Genomic DNA, 23,448 nt, shown 5'->3' on the forward strand with positions numbered 1-23,448 from the left:
CACTCTTGGTATAGTTTTAATTGTTCATATTTCCATAAACCGCAGGCAACTATGAAAGCTTGACTTTCTTATTCAGTTTATTTCTCGATTTAGTTTTTTTTTCAACGCAATTTTTACTTCAATAATTTCCAATTTTTTTCAATCCATTTCAACTCATTAAAAGATGGGTTTCTCAGAAAAAGGCAATTTGATAAACTTTTTGTAGCAGACATATTCAAAATTGAAAATCAGTTTTAGAAGTTTAACTCAAAAAAAGTTTAATCCTTAAGTGGTGACAATCAAAAGTTCCTGAAAAGTGTTCTCAATTTCCGCGCTCACTCGCGGCCCTTCTAAATCATGTTTGTCAGTTGTACAAAGTTTTTCAGTTTGTACCTGGAAATCGTTCTTAAATTCCGCGCCCACTCATGCACCCTCTAAATCATTTTTGCCAGTTGTACATGCTTTTTCAGTTTGTACCTTAAAAGTGTACTAAATTTCCGCGCCTACTAATGCCCCCTCTAAACCAAGTTTGTCAGTTTGTACAATTTTTTGTTCATTTGTTCCTTAAAGGTGTTCTAATTTTCCGCGCCCACTCATGCCCCCTCTAAATCATGTTGTCAGTTGTACAAATTTTTTCAGTTTGCACCTTAAAAGTGTGTTAACCTCCCGCGCGCACTCTCGCCCCCTCTAAATCAAGTTTGTCAGTTTGTACATGAAAAGTGTTCTAAATTTCCGCGCCCACTCATGTCTCCTCTAAATCATATTTGTCATTTTGTACAAGTTTTTTCAGTTTGTACCTTAAAAGTGTTTTAACCTCCCGCGCACACTCTCACCCCCTCTAAATCAAGCTTGTCAGTTTGTAAATGAAAAGTGTTCTAAATTTCCGCGCCCACTCATATCTTCTCTAAATCATATTTGTCATTTTGTACAAGTTTTTTCAGTTTGTACCTTAAAAGTGTTTTAACCTCCCGCGCGCACTCTCACCCCCTCTAAATCAAGATTGTCAGTTTGTACATGAAAAGTGTTCTAAATTTCCGCGCCCACTCATATCTTCTCTAAATCATATTTGTCATTTTGTACAAGTTTTTTCACTTTGTACCTTCAAAGTGTTCTAACTTCCAGTGCGCACTCTCGCCCATTCTAAATCACATTTGTCAGTTTGTACCTGTTGCTGAATTCTGTTTTCTCCACCCTATTTTTCAGATTCTGCTGAATTAATTTTAAAAATCAAGAATTTCTCCAAACTAAACTTATTTTGCAACAAAAAAGAACCGCTATTTTATTTAAGACCCTTAACAAAATTTTATGCTCAACTTCAGTTCCCTTCTAACCCGCGCACATAAAATGTTAAGTTTGAAAATATTAAAGCTAATTATAGTCGCTTTATCTTTTTTGTATTCTTGTCGTGTTTCTGCGGAATGAACGAAAACTTTCCTAGAAAATTTGTGTCAAAAGATCGTTGGTTTTGCGGTTTTTCATACAGCGTTTTTTTGGTAAAAAATGAGTGAAAACATGCCGTTTTTGAACAGAATTCGGGACTTTTAGCGCAGAAACTTAGATCTTTTTTTTGTATGGGCTTCGAGAAAATTTTCAAGGACTTTCAGAAAATGAATGGATGACGAGAAATAAAGACAACCTTTTTATGCGATGAAAAGCTCGATCGAATTTCTGAGGGAAAATGGGTCCCTATAAACCGCTGCTAATTGATTCGTGATATCAACGGTTCGTATTTTTAGATCGCACTATTATGCACTTCAATGTCCTCCTAAAAAAAATAAATCCTTTTTCAAGCCTGGGAAAATTAATTAATTTAATTGAAGCAAACTTCGCGAATAATCATAAGAAAAAAAAACATTTTAGGGCTCGGTCTATAATAAATAAAGTTTGACAGAAAATGAAACTAAATCTGACCTAAAAATCCGATGAAGCATTCCAGGGCATAAATTGCAGTGAAGAAAATCACCAAACCAGGGAGACGCGGGGGCTCGAACTCATGATCAGTGGTTTCGTTGATTGTCAGAGAATCATTGTACGTCGAGTTCGTTTCCTGCTCCATTATTGCAGAGGCGATGGTAATTTTTAGTTTCTGTTTAACTGGTTGTTTGTAGGTTTGTCACAATTCAATCAGTCGACTGAAACCGAACAAAAATCGATGAATTAGAAAATTAGCGAAAGCTGTTCGAAACAATTTATTAATATAAAAGAGTACCTTAAAGGCCAAAAGATGGCTGAATTTTACTTTGAAAAAAAAATGAATAACTTTTATTAATTTCAAATTTTTGAAAGAATGGATTGAAGCCTGTTTCGAGTTAAAACATGCGTTTCTGGTTAGGCGCATAAGAAATTAAGTAAATTAAGTATGGAAATAAACTGGGCTTTCGCGGAAATAAATCAACGGGTTAAATCCTTCCTTTTGAATGGAATAAATTTAAAATGACATTTTGAATACCAGTTGTGCATTTAGCGACATAGTTAAACTCAGAGGGAAGTAAAATTAACTAAAAAGTAATTTGAAACAAAACGGATTCAATTATTGATTATTGTTCAGCTACGTCAGCATCTGGCAAAGCGGGCTCAGTTCGCATTTTTTTTTCAATAAAGTAGGTCTGAAAGCAATTTAAAAAATGTCTTCTTATTTGTGTGAACTATCCGGAAAATTTTCAAATAAAAATACAGTAACTTTGTAGTTTTCCCGTATTTGAAGGGAGGTTTGATCACGTTATTGAAATCGGCCAATACAAACTAAAGCTTCAAATAAATATTTTTATTTTTTTTATTCAGCCTTCATTGGTTAAAATATATTTACTTGATCAATTTTTCTATTGTTTGAACTGTAAAAAGCTTTGAATTTTCAATTTAAGTGTGGTCAAAGACTATTTTGAGAGACGTCAGTTTTTCTTTTAATCTAGATTGCGTGCCTAAATTTTGACCATTCAGGATTTTGGTGTTTCCGTTTCAACAAAAATAACAGCGCTGAACAAAGAAAATCTTTATGCAGACGCTTCAAATACTATAGACAGAATAGAGCTCTTAATCCTAGAAAAACTGAAATCCAAAGAGTTTCCCCGGTCAATAGATTTAGACTTAGAAACGTTTTAGTCTTTCAATTGTCTCCCTAACAAACTGATTCGGACCATATCGTCGCAACTCGCAAATCCACTCCTTTTTAAACAAAAGTTGGTTCGAAATTTTCAAAGCAAAAATAGCTTGGTATTCAATTTTTTGAACAATGAAACTTTCCTCACAGACGCTAGCCGAAACAGTTTCAATTTGAAAAGATATTTCAGCTGTGATCATTTCCAGTAACGTTATAGGGGTTCAAAGATTGCCAATATGGCCAATTTGGGACAATTAACGCGCAATCTTTTTCACGGGGATTAGAAACTTAGGCGGCAGGAAATTAGACAACCAGAAAATAACGAAATTTAGACAATACCTTGCGTGCAAATTGCGTGAATTTGTTTACAGACTTAAATTATCTTTTAAATCTTTTAAATGGCTGAGTAAAAACTGGTTGTCCAATTTAAACAATAACTTGCTTGCAAATTGCGTGAATTTTATTTACAGACTTAAATTAACTTTTGGCTGAGTAAATACTGACTGTCCGTAAAATTCGTTTCTTTACGGTCGTCTAATTTGCTTATTGTCTAATTTCCTAGTCCCATATTTCACGCTATAGGCAGGGTATTTTTTCATAATTGCTACAATAGTAGGAGCAAAATCTATTGCATTGTACTTAATATGGTGTGTGAAAAGATTATTTATTAAAAAAAAAATTTTAAAAAATTTCCGTAATTGTTCCGACTTTTGTAACGAAAGTAGCGGAATATTTGTATTCGGGGTGGGTTTTTTTCTTCAGACAAATTTCGACTTTTTAACTAGCCAATTTTGACGGAATTTGTTTATATCATTCAGAAAGTTGAGCTTAAATTTAAAAAATATTTCACCTATGATCATTTTTCGTAAAGTTATGGTTGAAAGAAGCTTATTTGCCATAATTGATTTGTTACAAGTAGCAAAATCTATCCTTTTGTACTTTATATGGCGTGTGGGGGATGTTTTTCCTGAAAAATTTCAAATTTTAGAAAAAAAATTTTTTTCATTTTGTTTTATTACCTTTAGTTTTTTTATAGGTTATTACTGCTCCATAAACATTAAAAGGCAGTCGGAACATTCAGGGCTTCGCCCTGATACGAGCAGTTTGTTGTTGCATAGTTAATGCCAAATTGTTTCCAATACCTTTTAGATAAACAATTTATGAATGCATAGAATAATCAGAAAAATTGGTAAAAATAATTAATCGGAAACAAATAAAATTTGATAAATACAATTGTTTCAATTTTTTCATTTTTACTTACCACTAGTTAACAGCTGCCTACGCAAAAAAACGCCGACGGGACAAAAAAACAGCACTGCCAATGCTAATGACCATTCAACAGTCAGTCTAGAACATCTATAACTTTTTTCTTCCTAATTATTTCCTGAGGATTAGCTTAAATAAAAAGTGGTTAATTTTTGTAAAATTATGAGGAATTAAAGATTGCTTATTTGGTCAGTTGGGAAAAATTAATGCGTGATGAGTTTCGTGCTAATAACGCGTCAGCGGAAATTTATTGTTTCAGCTAATAGTAACGAAAGTAATTGATTATTTGTGCTCGAAAAATATCCCGTTACTTTTTTCGACTTTTTAACTGGCCATTTTTGACGGAATTTTTTGATATAAATCAAAAGTTATTGTTTTCTTAAGCTTAAATTTAACAGATAGTTCCTTTGTGATGAATTTATTTTTTAAAAAGTTATGGGGGTTCACATATTACCATTTCGGCCAATTTGGGACAATAAACGCATGATAGATTTCGCGCTATTAACGCGTAAGCGGAATTTCAATCTGTCTTAGAAATTGTTCCAAATTGGTTGAAGGAAGCTTGTTTGCCGTAATTGATTTGTTACAGAAGCTATATTTATCACTTTATACTTTATATGGCGTGTGGGGGGACAATTTTTGCAAAAATCTCAAACCTAAAAAAATTATTCATATTTTTCCTTTAATTTTTCATGTTGTTACTGCTCCATAGACTTTAAAAGGCAGTCGGAACATTTAGAGCCTCGCCCTGATACGAGCAGTCTTGTTTTTATTTAAATTTGATTGAAAAAATAATTTTTTTTTCAAAGCAAATTGCTTCATGAACTTAAAAAAGCAGTTGGAACATTCAAGGCTTCGCCCTGATACGAGTAGTCTGAACAATTACGCATATGAAATAAAAACCTTTTTCAAAGAAAGCTAAAAACTTTAACTTTGTTTTTCAAATATTCCGATCGGTAATCCTAATTTCGTCAAAAATATTTTATGCTAAAATTTTAACTTTGTTTTTCAACAATTCCGATCGGTAATCGAGGTTTCGTCAAAAACATTTTATGCAAAAATTGTTGGAATTTTAAAACTTTGTTATTTACTTTCTAAATTATGAAATTATACTTTCAACGTATATACTACCGTTTAGTTTATACGCTATCTCTGTATCCGAAAAAAATGTTGTAGAAAAGTGTAAAAAGCTATCATCTGAAAATTTTGACTACGCCATAAACTTTTCTTAAAAAACACGAAGGCGACCTCACTCGCAATGTCAAGTACCATATTGTTAACTGTGGGCTTATTAGCTCAAAATTTGATTTTTAAATTTATATTGATTGAAACTTCGATTTTTTTTGTCTGATTTAGATTATTTTTTCCCATATTTGGAAATTCAGAGCGCAATAATTATATAATTATAGTTGGTCGATTGGTTCTTAAAATCTTTTAAAGAGAAATGAACGCATTTAAAACAATAGGTTTTCATTGTGTCTTAGTTTAAACTGTTAACAAAAAAACAACTGAGCTTAACTATAACTTTTACACCATTAAAGGAGGTAGCGATACGATTCCTATGTGTGACTATTTTCATGCAAGAATCATTGCTTCAACTAGATGTATTTCAGGCAAAAACAATTAGCCTTTGGAACTCGAATACTTGAAAACAATTCAATTTTTTAATGGAGTTAACTTTTGCCTAATTAAAAAACACTCTCACTTGCTAAGTGCACGTTGTTGAAAATTGCAAATTGGAGTAGAGAAAACGTGCAAAAGTGAACCTTCAATTCAAATTACGTTTTTTGACATAGGCATGTTAATTGACACACATGCGATTAGGTGTCCTCCATCGAAGGAACGAATAATAAAAACGGAATACGGTTAACACCAAAGCCCCCTCCCCTCGGGGTTTTGACCCTCTCACCAACCAAAGGGTTTCCCTTTTGGTATAATATGATGACATCAATTTTAGCCCCCACCTTTGGCGCCAATGTAAACTAATTTTGAAAGGGAAAGTGAGCCGTAACAAGGCAACTTTTTGGTCAAAATTTTCCAAAAATGCCTTAAAACGGTTTTATGGCCTGTTTTTGTAACTGCAAAAAATTGCCTTCGAAATAGTGTCTTAATAGTAACCTGGGAGAGCTCGGAAAATATCAATTTGATCGATTAAAAAAAAGGTCGACAAAATTTCGAAACCTTTTTAAAAATCCGCCCCCCCCGCGAGAAAATCCTAGATCCGCTTATGGTTAAAACATCTCTGAAACTGAATGAGCAATTTAGAACATATTTCAATCAAAAAAATTAAGAAACCAATAGCTGCCAAAATTTTTTTTTCAGCAAGTTGCTTTTTCTGTGGATAAAAAATTAATTTTTGGGTTAAAAAAAGTGGCATATAAATCTAACGAGACTGCTGAGCAACTTTTTTTTTGAAATTTAGTGTGAATTGAAAAAAAAAACACCCCAAGCGTCGATGCTTCTCACTTGACTCTTAGTCACAAATGGGAATGGGATGCAATGATGTAGTATTATACTAAACGAGAGGTCTTTCGGTCCCCCCCTCCAAAGTTGTGCTATTTTTACTTCACAAAAGTTAAGTTTTTGTCCTAAGAGAGGAAAATTATGAATAACGCGATGTTTTTTACACAATTTATGATTTTTAAAAAAGTTAAATTAAAAACTAACCGTAAGGTTTCGTGAATGGACGTCTTTGAACCTACTAAACATCAATCAAAACAAAGATTCTCGGTCTATAATACAGAGACAAATTTCTCTTTATTGCCGTTTGATGATTTCGATTAAGCATTCAACAGACAGACACATTTCATTTCCTTTGTACTTCTTTGAAGTTTCAAAAAATGTAATAAAAATAATGGAATAACTTAGAGCCAAATTTGATTTTTAACAAAGAATACAAGCTTTCCAAAATAGTACAATAATGTTATTATAACAACAAGTCGTCTTGCCAACGGACTTTTTCTTGCTAATTATTCAAAGTAAAATTAATTTTTCACCAATAACTTTATCATAGAACTTCGTTTTGTCGTTCGTAGATTTGACTATGGTAATGTTTTTTTTTTGGTTCAGCTGCGAGATAATCTAACTAATAAAGGAGGATGAAAACTGCTAATAATGATTAAAAAAAAGTGATTTGGAGGGAAAATTACCCAACTTTTGATAAACTATGAAGTTGATTAAGGCTGAAGCGGAAAAATTAATGGCGAAATCAGACTGAAGACAATAAAATCACCAGACCAAAACAGACACGCTCATTCGTAGCACTAACTCAAAACAATAGTTGGAGCTTACCCCCTCCCCCGTCCCCCGTTTCCCGTCCCCCTCCCAATTTCCCTCCTCCCCTCGAGTTAAACAGCGGTGGGTAAATAAATCAGTAAGTGATAAGTGATATTCGCTGTGGCGCAGCAGGGAAAAGGTACGTAAGTATAAATAGTATAGAGTTAGGAGCCCTTAAAAGAAAACAAATTTATAGCATGCCTCATTGCACTAAAATGTTGAAAACAAACCAGCAAATTTCGTTAAAACTTCGACAGCCGAAATTACAAACAATAAAAATTTCAATTTTTTCATTTCGAAGGGTATAAAGTTTAAAAAAGGAAATTAAAGTTTCAAAAACAGTCACCCTAATCCAGATTTTGCAAAATACTGCCGAAAGCAAAATTGATTTCGAAAACTTACTTTTATTTGCTTAATTTAGAACATGTTTTTAAGCAAATTTTGAATTTGGATTTTTCATTCAGATTTTTTTTAAATACTAAAAGTGGAGGTGAAATAGCGCATGCAAAAAACAAGAAATTCAATAAATCTGACTTTATAGCCTTCGGCTTATTTGTCCCCGAGGCTGTCCCAGATAAACACATGTAAATTAGGGCTAAATTGTAACAAACATCGAGGGTAATAATCGACAGTGGAAAAGCAGCTAATCCTCCTACACGACATTATCAACACTGTGTCTTGGTATCTAAAGAAAGCAAACAGGCGCACTATTCTCGACTAGAATTTCATTTGTTCATTTCTGGGTATTTTTAGCCCTTGGAAAATTTCAAAATTTATTTAAAAATTTTCTGAATAATGGGCGTTAGGTCTGGGGTTGAATTTTTAATGCGTTAGTTCTAGACGGCGACAGTAATTTGTTACAGGCAATTTAACCCTCTTTGGGATGTGATAAAAACGAGACATTTTTTCCCACTTAACACTATTCGCCTGTCAGTGTAAAAAGCCCACGAGTGCATGATTAGTACTAACTGTCACTCTTTCTTTTGTTACGTGGTTCAACATGGTAGTAAATTATTACAAATATTTCAATGTAGCCCCATTAAAAGCCTCAATTTTATCAATTATTCGCCAAAATAATTCATGAAACTGATTTTCTACTGCTACTGAGTTCGAGGTGCTAATGAGTTCAAATTGAGTTCTAATTGATTTAGCTAGGGAAACATTTTTTGCTGTATTGCGGACCTTGTTAACCATTCCCCCGCCCTCCATTTGGAAAAGGGGGATAGTTCGTTACTAGGTAAAAAAAACTCACATATGCTTAACCGTTGAGTTAGTTTTTTATCGGAGTTTCAATTCTCTACTAGAAGAGGAAATACTCTACTATTTCATTGGGGAGGAAATCATAAGCGAGGAAATAGTTAACAAGATCCTCATTTTTGTTCCGACTTTCGAAGAAAACGGAATATTTATGATCGGTGTGGTTTTTTTATTCAGTCAATTTTCTCCGATCGAAATAACAAATTTGAACAAAATTTTTTTATTCCCCATTGAAGATATCGACTTCCTGAGTTCAAATGTAAAAAGATATTTCACCTCCGATATTTTTTGTATAGTTCTGGGGGTTTGAAAATAGCCAAACTTCTCATGTTCTAGACTTAATTATGCGCGCTTTGAAGAATTTATTCATAATGCTGAGAGTAAAACGCGAATTATTTTTGCGTGGCGAGTTATCCCGCACAACAAAATCGTTCCAAATTGAATTGAGGCTAGCTAATTGGTCAATTTCGCAAGAAGTTTTACACTTTGATATTGTCTTAATGTTTAGGTTTTCAAAATGCCCTTTTCCCAAAAACTATTCGATATGAATTAAGGGATAGTGGGAACATTCAGGGCTTTGTCCTAATATACGAGCAGTCTTGTCTATCATTTTACTACCTTCTTTGAAACGCCTCTCACAAAATTAGGTTTCTAAACATCAATCGGGCTTATTTAACAGTCAAGAAGGACAGGGGCAGTTCAGAATTTTAATGTGCTGAGTCATATACCGACAGTGCTATGAAGGATTCTATTAAGACCGATGCTAGGTCGGATGCTCGAGGTCCACCATGATCCGTGCTCATTGCTTGAGGGCGAGGCTACATTACCCAGCCCAGAAAAATAACCCAACAAAATTACATGTAGTTCTTAAGCAGGGACACAACAGCGGCTCGTCGTGATGAGCTGTACAGCTCGTATGGTGGTCCTTTCCTTCGTGGATAAATGGTATTAAAGACGCCCAGTGACAAAAGGAATCACAATGTTCTTGAAAACGGAGACAGCTTAAAACGGGCCGTGCTTGGCTTACGGGTGTTCTTCCATGCTATTCAAACTTGTTCTAGTAGTTTTTTTTGTAAATAACTCGTAAATAGATATCGTTTGGAAACATTTTATTATGCTGATTATTATTAATAGTATTATTAGTATAATTGTTTCAGCAAGTTTTGCGGTTGAGAAATTGATTGAGGATAGAAGTGGTCTGAACCATTTCATTTATTCTCAAAAAGAGACAAGACTGCTCGTATCAGGGCGAAGCCCTGAATTCTCCGACACCCTTTTAAGGTCTATTGAGCAGTGCAGTAAAAACATGAAACAAATTAAATGTAATGAATTGAAACGAATTTTTTTTAATTGAAGTTTTTGAAAATCAACCCACCACACGGCATATAAAGTACAAAGTGATAGATTTCGCTCCCATTAACAAATCATTTTGGCAAATAAATTTCTTTTAACCAATTTGTAACAATTTCGAAGACGAATTAACTCTCCGCTTACGCGTTAATAGCGCAAAATAAATCGCGCATTCATTTTCCCAAATTGGCCAAAATGGCTATCTTTAAACCCCATAACTTTGCTTAAAATAATCACAGGTGAAATATCTTTCGAAATTTAAGCTCAAGACAACAACAAATTTCGAATGATAAAAAAATCCGCCAAAAATGGCCAGCCAAAAAGTCAAAATGTGTGTGAAGAAAAAACCCACCACGAGCACAAATATTCCGTCAGCTTCCTATCGAAAGTCGGAACAAAGAAGTAATAAATAGTCGATTTACACGAATACGTTATATATTTGATGAAGCTATGAGAATAAATATTATTTAAGCTAATCCTCTGTTAAATATTTTTTGTCCAAATTATTTTGTCAGTATGCAGTTTTCTGCTGGAAAATTATTTTTGAACGAAGTTGAAGTTAAGCAAGGCAAACAGGAAATAATTAGGAAGAAAAATGTTATAGATGTTCTGGACTGATGAATGGTCATTAGCATTGACAGTGCTGTTTTTTTCGTCCCGTCAGCGTATTTTTGCGTAGGCAGCTATTAAGTAGTGGTAAGTAAAAATGAAAAAATTGAAACAATTTTATTGATCAATTTTTTTTGTTTCCGATTTATTATTTTAACCAATTTTTCTGATTATTCAATGCATTCACAAATCGTTTATCTAACGAAGGATTTTTTAGCACGCTCTTGAAAAAGTTCTCAAGATCTTTGTGACAGCTTGAGGACAAGAGAGGGAGCAAAATTTTGCTGTCAGCATTTTATAGCAGAGTTCAAAAAAAAATTTTTGTGTTCTTGAAACATATGATTTCTAGATTAAAAGCTGGACCCCAAGCAATTGCGAGGTGACAATTGATCATTAGCGGCTATTCGCACTTTCATTAAGAAGCGGCAATTCGCACGGTATGAGGAGATTAAATACCAGCTTTCGAAATTTGCTTCACTTGATTGTTATTAAGAGTCAAAAAAATTTTAGGCTGGCCTATGCAAGAAATTAGCTACGTCTTCGAACTACTATGCGAATTGAAATGATTTAAAACACTGAGATAGCGCTAGTTAAAAAGAATCAGTAGCACCAAAATTTTTGATTTTAAATTTAGATTATATTTTATATTTTATCCTTTCCAAATCCCATTTCTGCTTATTAGTTGTTACTTCAAAATGAGCCTATCAAAGAGGACCACTTAACTATTTTTTGTAGGTGCTAGTTTGAAAAAAAATAACTTACAAAATAACGGTAAAATTTTTACCAAGAGGCAAAGCGGAGCTTGACAACACAAAATACGACTCAAATACAGCAAATCAAGCCTTCCGATAGAATAGATTGAAGCAACTCCCGTCCAGACATTTCGGCCAAAGACAATTCAGCCGATTTCAAATTTAGACATTTCAGCCAAAAGTAAGCAGACAATTCAGCCAGAGATAATTCAGCCAAAAATGGCGACCGCTGAATTATCTCTGGCTCACCAGCGACCTTAAACCGAGAAAAAACTTAAGTTCAGTTTTTTTTCTTTCGAATCTAGCGTTTTTTTCTTCAAAACTAGCTGAATTGTCTGTATACTTTTGGCTGAATTGTCTGAACTTCAAATTGGTTGAATTGTTTTTGGCCAAATTGCCTGTGCGTCGAAGCAACTGTGTCGGAAAACTGATTTAAAAATTCACGCAATTTTCTCGCATGATGTTTGAGGAATCAAGGCACAAAATATCTTTAGCAACAATTCGACACTCAAAATAACCTACCTAGAGACAACTAGAGTGACATTATTTGAAAAGACAACAATTGAGCCAAAAAATTGTCAAAAAATATCAAGCTACAATGTTTGTATGCCCCACTCTTAGAGCAATAAAAATTTAATACGATTAGCCAATAAAAGAAGACTGTTCGTTTATCAGGGGAAAAACTGTTCACGGGAATAAATCTTGATTTAAAGTGCACTTGCTACCGCTAGTGAAAAAAGTCTCTATTAAGCTGCAATTCGCAAAACGAAAGTCTGTAGTAATGTCTAGAAAAATGGTAGTAATGTCTAGAAAAATGATGATTTGCTTGACAGCGTTCTATAAGATAACATATACTGTGATAGAAAAAAGCTTTTAAAAACTGTAAGATCTTTTGTTTTTCAGCAATATAGTCAGAATATCACAAAGCTCCATTGCTGATTGCATGCTAAAACTGCTTGTCCGCTGCCTTTAATTTCGTTAGGGCGGCAATTTTATACAGGCGGCAATTTCATAGCAGGCGACATTTTGTAACAACCGACAATTCGTAATAAGACATTGACCGGTAGAATACGCTTGCTCCACTTCGCTCCGCTTGCACCCGGCACGAGAATGATTCAGCGCGTGAATCATAGTGCTCCCTACTTAATCTACTGTTTCGAATTGTCGCTTGATACAAATTGTCGCTTTTTGCACGCTTGTTCGCAGTTATATACCTTTCTGAAAACCCATTCTTAAAACCCAGTTATATAGCTTCTTGTTTTTCTTCAAAACTGCGATAAAAAGGATTTTGAAACTATGTTTTTTCCCGATCGCACACAATGCAGAAGCAAGGCTAGTAATGATGCGAATATAGATAAAAAGTTCACATTCTGTTTTTTAGCCGCGTTTTGTTCGTTTGAATGGCATTTAAAAGACTGATCGAGGCGCCACATAGGCGCATGATACGGAGGTGGGGTAGATTCTTTTGCAATCTTTTCTCAAAATTGGATTATCATGGCTAGCTTTAAATTCGATTAAATTTCGTTTGACATTTTGTATTCAATTTATCATTTGTTCACGCCAAATTAAATAGCTGTGCGCAAGTGTAAAATCAAGTTCGCTGACTAAAAATGGCAGGTGCAAATGTGTGAAAAGATGAAAGGGTTTCTCTGAATTTGCGTGTTTAAAAGTACTTTGACTTGAAGCTTCAGGCTGCTACTTGGACAGTTATTTCGTTTGATTAACTTCCTTAGTATTTGTTACTTATTTTTCAGCCGAAAACTTAAGTAATCAAATGAATCTAATTTGGTCATGGTCTATTAAGCAATTCATTATGCTTTTCATGCCTGAGCTAGGAAGTTAGAAACTAAACCAAATATATAGCAACATTTGATTGGGGTTTAGCATTTTAAATTTTAGTAGTGATACTTTTGATTTGCTAAAAATAACGCGTATTTTCTTTATAAATGATAGTTGAATGGCCTTGAGCTGATCAAATAGTCCTGAGCTTAATTTAGTGGAAAATGTTTCTGAACTAGTTGTGAAAAGGTTGCGGTGGGAATTCACAAGTACCAAAATGAAAAAATCAGTCCCATTCGTATCAAAGTAAAAAATCAATCGCCTTAGTACCAAAAAAAATTTCAAATGGCCAAAGATTACAAAGCCGACTATTTTAAGCTCTTGGCTTAAGATCGCCGATGAACGTGCTACGCGCGCTTTGCCTCTCTTCGGCTATAATCGGATCTAAATTTTGTATAAAAGCCAACCCTTTGCTGGCAAGCTCGTAGCACGTTGGCAGAACAGCAGCGGTCACTTATCTGCAGTTTAGTATTTTACTGTTTGAACTGTAGAACACTTATTTAATGATTCGTCCTATTACAATTCGACCAATCATAAACCAAGTTGAAAAATTTTACTTCTTATAAGACCGATTTTTCATTTTGGTACAAATGAATCTTGGTACAAATTGGTCTTCACCATAGTTGCAAGGACGTCAAATGAAATAATTTCTGGCTGAAAATCATATTTTTCTATTAAGTCGGTGGACATAATTTCCACTGGCATAAAAATGAAAAATGAAAAACTTCCCAAATGGCATAAATTTTATGCCACAGTTGCATTTAAAAAAATTGAGTGCAACTTTTTCGTGAACAATGTAAAAAAATGAATCAAGTTGTCAATTCAAAAGTTGATTGACATTTTAACTTGAAAAAATTGTAGAATTTTTTATCAAAAACGAAAAGCATAAGGTTGCGGTTATTGATAAGCTTTTGTGTTCAATTTTTACCAGAAGCGCATTGCTTTCCATTTATTTGGAAGCATCTAATTCCAAATCTTGTTCTTATGTTTTCGCTCGTGACAAAATGTTAGAGTAAAATTGATAGAAAACGTTTGAATTACAATGAGACTTGAAAATATGCCAATTAGAAAAAGTTTCCTTATAATGCCATTTGGGAATTATAATATTTAGGAATTTACCATATTTTTGCAACCACTGGTATATCAACAGATGAAGTTTTCAGACAAATGAAAAAATTCTGCGAATGTTATTTCAAAAAATAAATTATGATTTTTGCATAATAATCGTAAATGATATAGCACGTCATAATTGCTACCATCTTTCATAGCTTTTTTTGGTCTTCAGATTTACAACAAAGATTTATCAAATCATAAGAAATTTGTTTGAGAACAGCCAAAAATTAAAATTGTTTAATCATATGTTTAGTTTGTTTTGTTTCAACCTCCGGCATCTTTGAATAAGAAAACTGCCAAAACAAGATGGCTTGTTCCAAGTCAGATTGTTAAACATTTCCCAAATATCTCTATTCGGATAAAAAAAACGACACAATTTTCACTGATAAATTATAAATAGGACCGTTTTACTTGTCCCTATTGTTCCGACTTTTGAAGAAATTTAGTGAATATTTGTGCTCGGGGTGTTTTTTTTTCTCTAGACTAATTGGTACTTTTCAATTTGCCGAATTTCGACTTTCGAGGTTTCTGAGGGAACACTTAAATAATTTTAAAGATACCTATGCCTTGAGCTCAAATTCAAAAAGATATTATACCTGTGATCTTTTTTTGCAGTTATGGGGATATTAAAACTGCCTATTTAAGATAATAAACGCGCGACGTATTTGTTCTATCGAAGCATAAGCGGCAAGTTAAATTGTTACAAATTGAATCAGACGCGCAATTTACTCTGGTTATTGCGGCATTACCAGATTCAAATGATGTCATTTTGTACTTTTTACGCGTGAGGGGCAATAAAAAGAAAACAAATGGCGGCAAAAAAACTCGATTCAAAAGACTAACATTGAGCTCCGTTTTTTGTCAGTTTCTTTGAAGGTCCGAACGACCAAAAGGGTTAGGAGGTGTTCAGCAGGGAATCCACGGGTAGATGTTTACCGCTGCTGCGCAGGTAGCAACAATGCTACGATCAACGTAATAAAAACAAATTACTTTTGAAGCAAAAATTGAAGATTTTTTTTCGAAATTTTTTGGTTGGTACAAGAAAAATTTATACTTGAAGAGGATTTGAAATGACCTTTAAAAAATTAAAAGCATTTGTGAAGTCAGATTGAGATAAGACTCTTTTTTGTCCACTGCCCAGCCGTGATTCAAAGCTTGTGAAAAGGACTGAAATATAGTCTGCCCTTCTGAATGAAAAGAAAAGACCTGCAAGTACCCTGTTTATCTGCCCCGAATATCTGTAAACTTATACCAAATGAGACTAAGCAATTTGGATTTAAGCTGTCATTTAGATTTTAGTTTATAATCTAATTAAAATATCAATGAAGTTTTTTGTTTAAAACTCCTAATTGTAGCGCTTACCTAGTCGATCAAAAGGCGGCTCCAAATCATTTTCGACCATTCACTCCCGCTCCAGTTATTTCCAACCCAAAAACACAGTCATTTCCGCTCCAGTCATTTCCGCCCCAAAAGCAGTCAAATCTGCCCTAATGTCAATGTACGTAATCAAACCTATTAAACCCAAGTAACATAATAGGGACAATACCGAAAAAGAGGGACATTAGTAAAACATACCGTATGTTTGATAATGTATAGCAAAGCAATTTAAAGGGAATAGCTTTGGGGCTGAAATCACTACTTTCGGGCGGAAATGACTGGGTTTTGAGGCATAAGTGTCTGGAAGAAAATGACAGGGGCCAATTCTCTGTAGGTGTCGAAAAAACCAGTAATAAAAATCGTTCAAAAATGTTTTGATGCAAGGTAATTAATTTGTCGTACTAATTTTTTATACGACTCAAATTCAAACAATTAAATTTTACAGTTCGTCATAATTTAAAATTAATCAATTTTTAACTCACCAGAAAATATTCGAGAGCAAGTAAAGGGCAGTTGGAACCTACAGGGCTTTGCCCTGATATACAAGCAGTCTTGTTCTTTTCACTAAAAAAATTCCAAAGTTAAAACTTTTTCCTGGAAACTGATGTTATTTTGTTCAAAGGAAACTGTTCAAAATTCTTTTTTGTTAGGCGTTAACGATTCATTGTGTAGCAGATACGTCTCGTATTACGCAAATCTTTTCAAAATTTTTGGTTACTTTTGAAGTTTGCGCGACAATCGGTTCAGGCCCTTCCAGTTCGGGGTGAGGCTAATCACTTATTCTGCTTTTGAGAATTCTAAATGTGTATAAATCAGCATTACAAACTAGGCGCAGAAGGACGGTAAATAACTTAGTTTATTACATTTTGCATTGCTAGTGTTTGAAAATTAATAATTTGGCCAATTTGGGTTTATTAATGCGCGATATGTTGCGTTCTATTTACAGGCGCAAGCGGCAAATTATTGCGTTCCAAATTGAATTGAAGCAGACCAGTTGGTCCCATTATTAGGAGAGACGCTAAATACATCCTTTTGTAGTTCACATTGAGGTTTGGGGGGATAAATTGGGGAAAAAGCAGAAAAAAACTACCAGAAAACATTTTAATTGGCTTTACAGTGCAGTCGTCGGGCTTTGCGCGGATGTACGAGCAGTCTATTTTTCTAATTGTTTTAGTTCGACGTTAGTTTAAAGTTTGTTTAAGTTTAAAGACGATTGTTTTAGTTTAAAGTTAGAATTTTAACTCTACATTTTCAAATCTGTTGCGGATCTCAGTAAGCATCCTACGATAAAAATGAATGCTAAATATCAACCAGCGAAAAATAAAAATGAACGCGGTTGCTCACTTTAAACCATCAGATCAAAAATTCAAGAAAGTTAATAAAAATGTAAAATATCTTAAGTATATAATGAAAGAAAAAATATCCTTTTAAGAATTTTAAACTTGATCAACATACTTAGTGGAATACGAGATGGATTTCTGTTCCAATAATTTATGCGTAGAGCAACTAATTTATTCAAAGAGCTGAATGGTGTTTAATTGTCCAACCAAAGTTTAACCAAAGGTTAAGTAATAAAAAGTTTTGGAGGAAATCATTGCATTAGGCAAATTTGAGGAGATAAATTAAAATGCAATGAAACTGAATCAGCGATCAATGAATTTGAGTTTTGAGGGCGGTTTTAGTCTAACGAGGCTGGGCTTTGCCGATAAAAGGCATTGAAAAATATTTAAATTTCATCTCCATCAAGAAGTGCAAATCTTTTATCATAAAAAAAATTAAAATGCTTTGTAAACGCCAATGTCTTTCTAATAAAAAAACTGATTTTATGCTTCGCTTTTTCTAATTTAAAAGTATCCTTGCAATTGCCGATAGAAAAATTACATTTGAATTGTTATGCTGCTAGTCGAGCTTTTTGACGCAGGTTCGAGTTTAGAGTGCTCGCTGAAAAAAATTTACAATATCTTGATCATGTTATTCTAAAATTTTATGAATTTGGCAGTTTGGTGCGTTCTGAATGAAGCAAGTTAAATATAATCTTTTTCAGGGGCGTATCACGGTTTTCTCGCAAAGGACGTTTGTTTTCATAAAAAATGAAAGTTTTCTCATCAATTTAGGTCGAGCTATGTAATTATCCGAGCTCTCCCAAATAAAGAACCTATTGATGCCAAAAAATTGCACCGCAGGATAGAATTTGAAAAACAGGCAACAAAATAGTTTTTGAAACAGTTTTTGACACTTACAATATTGAGTCCGAAGTGCCTCTAGAAAACTCTGGGGCTGAAATCACTCTTTATGGGCGGAAATGAATAGGTTTTTGGGGCGAAAAGACTAGGGCGGAAAGGACTGGTCTTGTCAAAAGGCTGAGCACTGTGCCTTCTGTTACTTGTGATATGACAGAATTCAATTTCAGATTGTAGGTTTCAAATCAATCTGGTTTTAGTTCTTCGTGATCCCAGCTGAGGGGAGAGGCTCACTGCTATTTTATTTATATTCTAGGACCACTTTGAAGCTTATCCACCTGGATTGCTCCTTTGTTGCTTTGATGCTGAAAATTCATGGCAAATTGTTTGTATATGTCGAAAAAACCAGTAATAAAAATAGCTCAAAAACGATTTGATGCAAAGTAATTGGTTATAAAACTTCCTATACGAATCAAAATCAGAAATTGAATCAGCGATCAAAGACTTTGAGGGCGGTTTTAATCTATCAAGGGTGGGCTTTGCCGATAAAAAGGATTGAAAAATGTTCAAATTTCATCTTCAACAAAAAGTGCAAATCTTTTGTTATGAAAAATTAAAAATGCTATATAAACGCCTACGTTTTACTAATAACAAAAACTGATTTTGTGCTTCGTTTTTGTTTTAATTTAAAAATATCTTCTTGCAACTGCCGACAGAAAAAAATAAATTTGAATTTTTATGCTGCTAGTCGAGCAATTTGATGCAGGTTTGAGCTTAGAGTGCTCGCTGAAATAAAAGTGAAATACTTTGATCAAGAAAATACAAAAATGTTGCGAATTTGGCAAATTGGTGCGGTCTTAATGAAGCAGGCAAATTATAATCTTTTTCAGTGGCGTATCACGGTTTTCTCGAAAACGAAGTTTATTTTCAAAATAAATTCAAAGTTTTTTATAATTTTTTTAGGTCCAGCTGTGTGATTTTCCGAGCTCTACCAAATTATATAAAGAACCTATTTATGCCAAAAAATTGCGCCGCAGGATATAATTTGAAAAAAAGCAAACAAAACAGTTTTTGAGACAACTTTTAACACTTACAATATTGGCTCCGAAAGTACCTCTAGAAAACTTTTAGGATTGGTCAACCCAAACGATTTTTCTGAATAGGAGCATACTTTTTAATTGGAAAATTCGTAAGTGGTTAAAGGGGAGTGGGTTGGGGGGGGTGGTCTTCTAAATAATTTCGGAGAGATAAAATGATCTTCTCCCTCAAAGTCGGATCTAGGGTTTTGAAGAGGGGGGGGGGGGGATTTTCAAAAAATTGCCAAAATATTGATGCCATTTTTTAGGTCGACTAAATTAATTTTCCAAGCTCTCTCGAAGCACTAAAGAGATCCAGTTTTGGCCAAGTTTTCTGTGTCGTAGGCAAAATTACGAGAGAAAAAAACAGGCCAAAAAATCCGTGTTTAGGCACTTTTTGAAAATTTTTCATCAAGAAATCGCGCTTTTTCGCCGCGCATTTCTCCCTCAAAAATAGTTATTATTGGCGCCGAAATTTTAGGGTCCGCCAGCCAAAAACAAAGAACTCAAAATAGTACAAAAGGGGCACTCTTTGGGTCGGCAGGGGGTGGAATCCCCGAAGAGGGTGCGTCCGCCCACCGCCCCCTCACTAAATCCGCTAGTGGTTTTCTAACCCCGAACCTACAAAAAAGGTTTGCGCACGCCATTGTAGTGGGTGTATAGACTTTTTAGCGTCGCTGACGGTAGAAAATAGAAAATTATCCTCATTTTCCGAAAAAATGAGTTCTCATGATAAAAAAAATCCGCTCTGCCCCCCCCCCCCCCCCCTCCCCGGTTATCTTAAAGAAGTCTTTAAAAAAAAGAAAAATCTCATTTTCAAATTGAAGGATGCTCCTAAAACTCGTTTGTCCAACGCATGATAGTTTCAAGCGATGGACTTATTATTTTTCTTCAACAGAGAAATGATGCTTCGCTAAAAATTGTACAATGTGTATGGAAATTGAGAAAGAAAATTTGGTTCGCTGGAACCCAAAACAATCATGACTAAACATGTCACTTAAGTTACCATTGTCTGTGAAATCCACAAAAATCTCGGTTGAAACAGTTGAAAATTAATTAAACTGTCAAAATGGTCGTGCTCACAAAAATATAGATGTTTGATCAGAGAGATTTGCACCTGATAACAAAACCGAGTTGTCAAAATAAAACAAATTAAATTTACATATTTTACAAGATTGTGGTTTTAATTTTTAATATAACCAAAATTTGCTATTTTTTTTCGACAATTGAAGAGATAAATGAATAAAAGTAGCCATTGTTGGCTCGATTTAATAAAAAAAAGCATGGTTAGCTACGTGTTAATCCCTCTAGGAATTTCCTTAATTCAGGGCTGATTGCGAAACCTAACAATAGATTCCGAAAAGCTTATCAGGGATCAATGTTGGAACCTCAACATCAAAAGAGCAACTATTGATTAAATTATAAATTTTAGCACAACTGGGTGTTGTTTCGAAAGTAGGTTTATACATCAAGAAATATTGGCAGACATTGAGGCATTCACAACACCAAGCTGAAAGAAAAAACGGATCTAGAGCATCAGACAAAAACTGAAAGCTAAACTAATTCACTAATTTGGCAATACTCCCATTGTTTTTTTTTCGAAAAAATGGCGATACATTTATGCTATGTAAAATGGTTACAAGTTTTGTGCTCTAGTTTTTTTCTAGATAAATATCAAAAGTTATGCCAAAACTGCATAGATGATCCCTCACATACTTATCCATGAGAGTATCTTACTAGTCGTGGAAAATTGAAGAAAGGATTCCTCTCTAAAAATGCGCAAAACGTTTAAAAATTGTTTTTTTTTTATATAAAAGCGGTGCTTTACCTTTTTGTCTATCAAATATAAATATAATAGTTTATAGGATGTTCAGGAGATTATACTTTTCTTAATTTTTTTTTGGGTTTACGTAAGAGGCTCACTTTTATATACTAATGAGATGTTAACCTGGATATTTCATTACTGATATTTCGTTCTTAGCTGGCCGTGAAACCCTAGAATTTAAGTCACAAGTCTATCATTTTTGTCAAAAAAATTCTCACTTTTTTGCGGGAATTTCTTACGCCAAAATTTTGATTTGCTACAACAAATCAATTTTCTTCGTCGCTCTCAAAATGAAGTTTAAATTCATTTTTTTTAAATTTCTCTTGCAGTATTTGATCAAACAAATTTATTTAACCCACTGCTACAGTGCTGATTTAAATTATCCAGACAAAAAGATTACAACTTGATACTTCAAACGCGTTTTTTTTCAATTTGGGTTGTCTTTAGACAGAAATTGACGAACACCAATCATGCTTAAATTTTTAACAAAATAATATGGTGCAATTTGTTGTTTTGCAAAATGTGGGCTAAAATTTACCCCAAAAACGATCATTTTTGGCTTCGTTTATTCAACCCAAAAGTAATGCAAATCTATTTGTTCATGTACTGAAAAAAAAATTATACCACTGCAAGCCTTTTAAGTAATCCAACAAAATTTAAGAAAAGTGTATTTTCCTAAAGTGGGCGCAAAGCTTTTAGAAAAATTTATCGAAAGAAATTAATGTTTTATATAGTAAAATTGACATTTTTTGGCTATTAAACGAATATAAATATTTTTAAGCAAAGCTGAGAAAATTATAACATGCATAAATTTTGTTGGGTTACAGTGATATAGTTTTTTCAGTCAATGAACAAATAAGTTTGGAGTAATTTCTCATTAGCCAAAAGTGATAGTTTTGAGATAACTTTTTGGGGATGAAATTTGCAAATTAAATTGTACCATATTATTTAAGCAAGATCATCATTTTTTGTCTGAAAACAAATCAATTTGAAAAAAAACCGCGTACAAAGCCCAACAAAATTTTAGAAGGGTCAAGATTCCAAATATTTGAGAAAAACGATTAATTTTGAGCAACAATTTTGATTTTATGTAGTTAAAATGATCTTAATTGCCTTTTTTGCATGCATTTTTTACACTTTTAGATTTTTTGGTGGGGTAAATCTTGAGGTATTTTTTTGGTAGAAAATGTTGACGAAAAAATGCCTTCCTTTAATTTTAGTGAAGTTCTAAGCAAATTTTGTTCTCTTCATTTTTGTCTAACTTCAAACCATTTTGAGAACAACGAGATTGAATTTCGAGTTGTGCCCGGTTAATTTAAAATATTTAATTCAAAATAAAAATGACTAGCAGTACCTAACCAACGACAATTAGGTTTGCGCTTTTAAGACCAAACAAGTTTTACCTTGCTGATTTAGATTTACAGGACAAACAACACAAATTTTGCTGTTTCTCAATGTTTTTTTCTTTTTGGGATACAAAGTGACCAAAAGTGATTGTAACAAAAGTAATGTAGAACTTCTGCCGATTTAATTTGATACTATCACTTTTGAAAAGTTGAACCTAAAATTTTTTCTAAAAAGTCATTTTTGGCTCCTTTGAGCCAATTGAAACAATGCGCCAAAAGTAAAGGGTCAAAAGATGAAAAAATTACATCACAGCGAGCCTCTTATTCTGCCCAAAAGATTGGAATCAGGATATAATTTCTCGAATTTTGTATAAATGTGTTAGATATCGAACAAGGTTGTTTTTGTACCTAAATTTCATTTTTTTATTTGAAAACAATAAAATTTTTTAAAAGTTAAGTGCAACTTTTGAGGTTATAACTGTCTTAAGCCTTATTGGTCAGTATACAAAGCCAAAATTGAAATGATTTGCTTATCATTTGATCCTATTTTATGGTGTATTAAAACTTGACGAAAAAGAGACAAAAATGAGCCTGATTAGAGTAAATTTTTCGTCCGAATTTTGCAAAATAGATGATTGAATAAAATTTTTGTGGTAATTTAAAATGATTTATTTTCCTATTTTTTGTCTCATATTAGCTCAAATGATGGAAAACGTGTTGAAGTTTTCCAGTTTTGTTTGTTATGTCCGGATTATTTAAGCCAGCACTGTTTTCGTGCCATTCATGAAAATTTAGTCTTAAATTACATTGCAAGAGATCTGTTCGAATAAAATCCATGAATATGTTGACTGTATTCTATTTATGTTGGATATTTTCAGCATGAATTGAAGTCAGTATCAATTAATTAGTATTATAGATTGAGTCGTGTTGGGACCTAATGCGGCTATATATTTATCTTCAATTCAAATTTGAACAATTATGAGCGCCCAAAAGTTGTCACAAATTGATAAATTCTGAACTCCATAGCTCTACCGAAAAATTTGATAGATCAAATATTAATTTCATTAATGTCGGGTTCGGGTGCCGATATCTTCATTAGCGTATAA

The 23,448-nt window shown here is 33.5% G+C and overlaps 1 protein-coding gene across 5 annotated transcripts in view; it reads right to left on the reverse strand.

Moving 5' to 3' along the window:
- LOC134841451 (tyramine receptor Ser-2-like) overlaps positions 1-23,448 on the reverse strand; it is a 76,477-nt gene that overhangs the window by 38,258 nt on the left and 14,771 nt on the right. Inside the window, exons 1-2 of one of the 5 annotated variants that reach the window (XM_063857451.1) lie at positions 17,371-17,423; positions 1,891-2,111 (exon numbers count right to left, since the gene is read on the reverse strand). In XM_063857451.1, coding sequence (XP_063713521.1) covers positions 1,891-2,035 — 145 coding nt within the window. In that variant the 5' untranslated portion in view covers positions 2,036-2,111; positions 17,371-17,423. Of the gene's footprint in view, positions 1-1,890; positions 2,112-2,188; positions 2,708-7,009; positions 7,612-15,900; positions 15,967-17,370; positions 17,424-23,448 lie in introns of those variants that run through there. The other 4 variants (XM_063857452.1, XM_063857448.1, XM_063857449.1 and 1 more) reach the window with 4 other exon arrangements.

The sequence above is a fragment of the Symsagittifera roscoffensis genome, chromosome 3 (assembly GCF_963678635.1).
Source record: "Symsagittifera roscoffensis chromosome 3, txSymRosc1.1, whole genome shotgun sequence".
Classification (NCBI taxonomy): Eukaryota; Metazoa; Xenacoelomorpha; order Acoela; family Convolutidae; genus Symsagittifera; species Symsagittifera roscoffensis.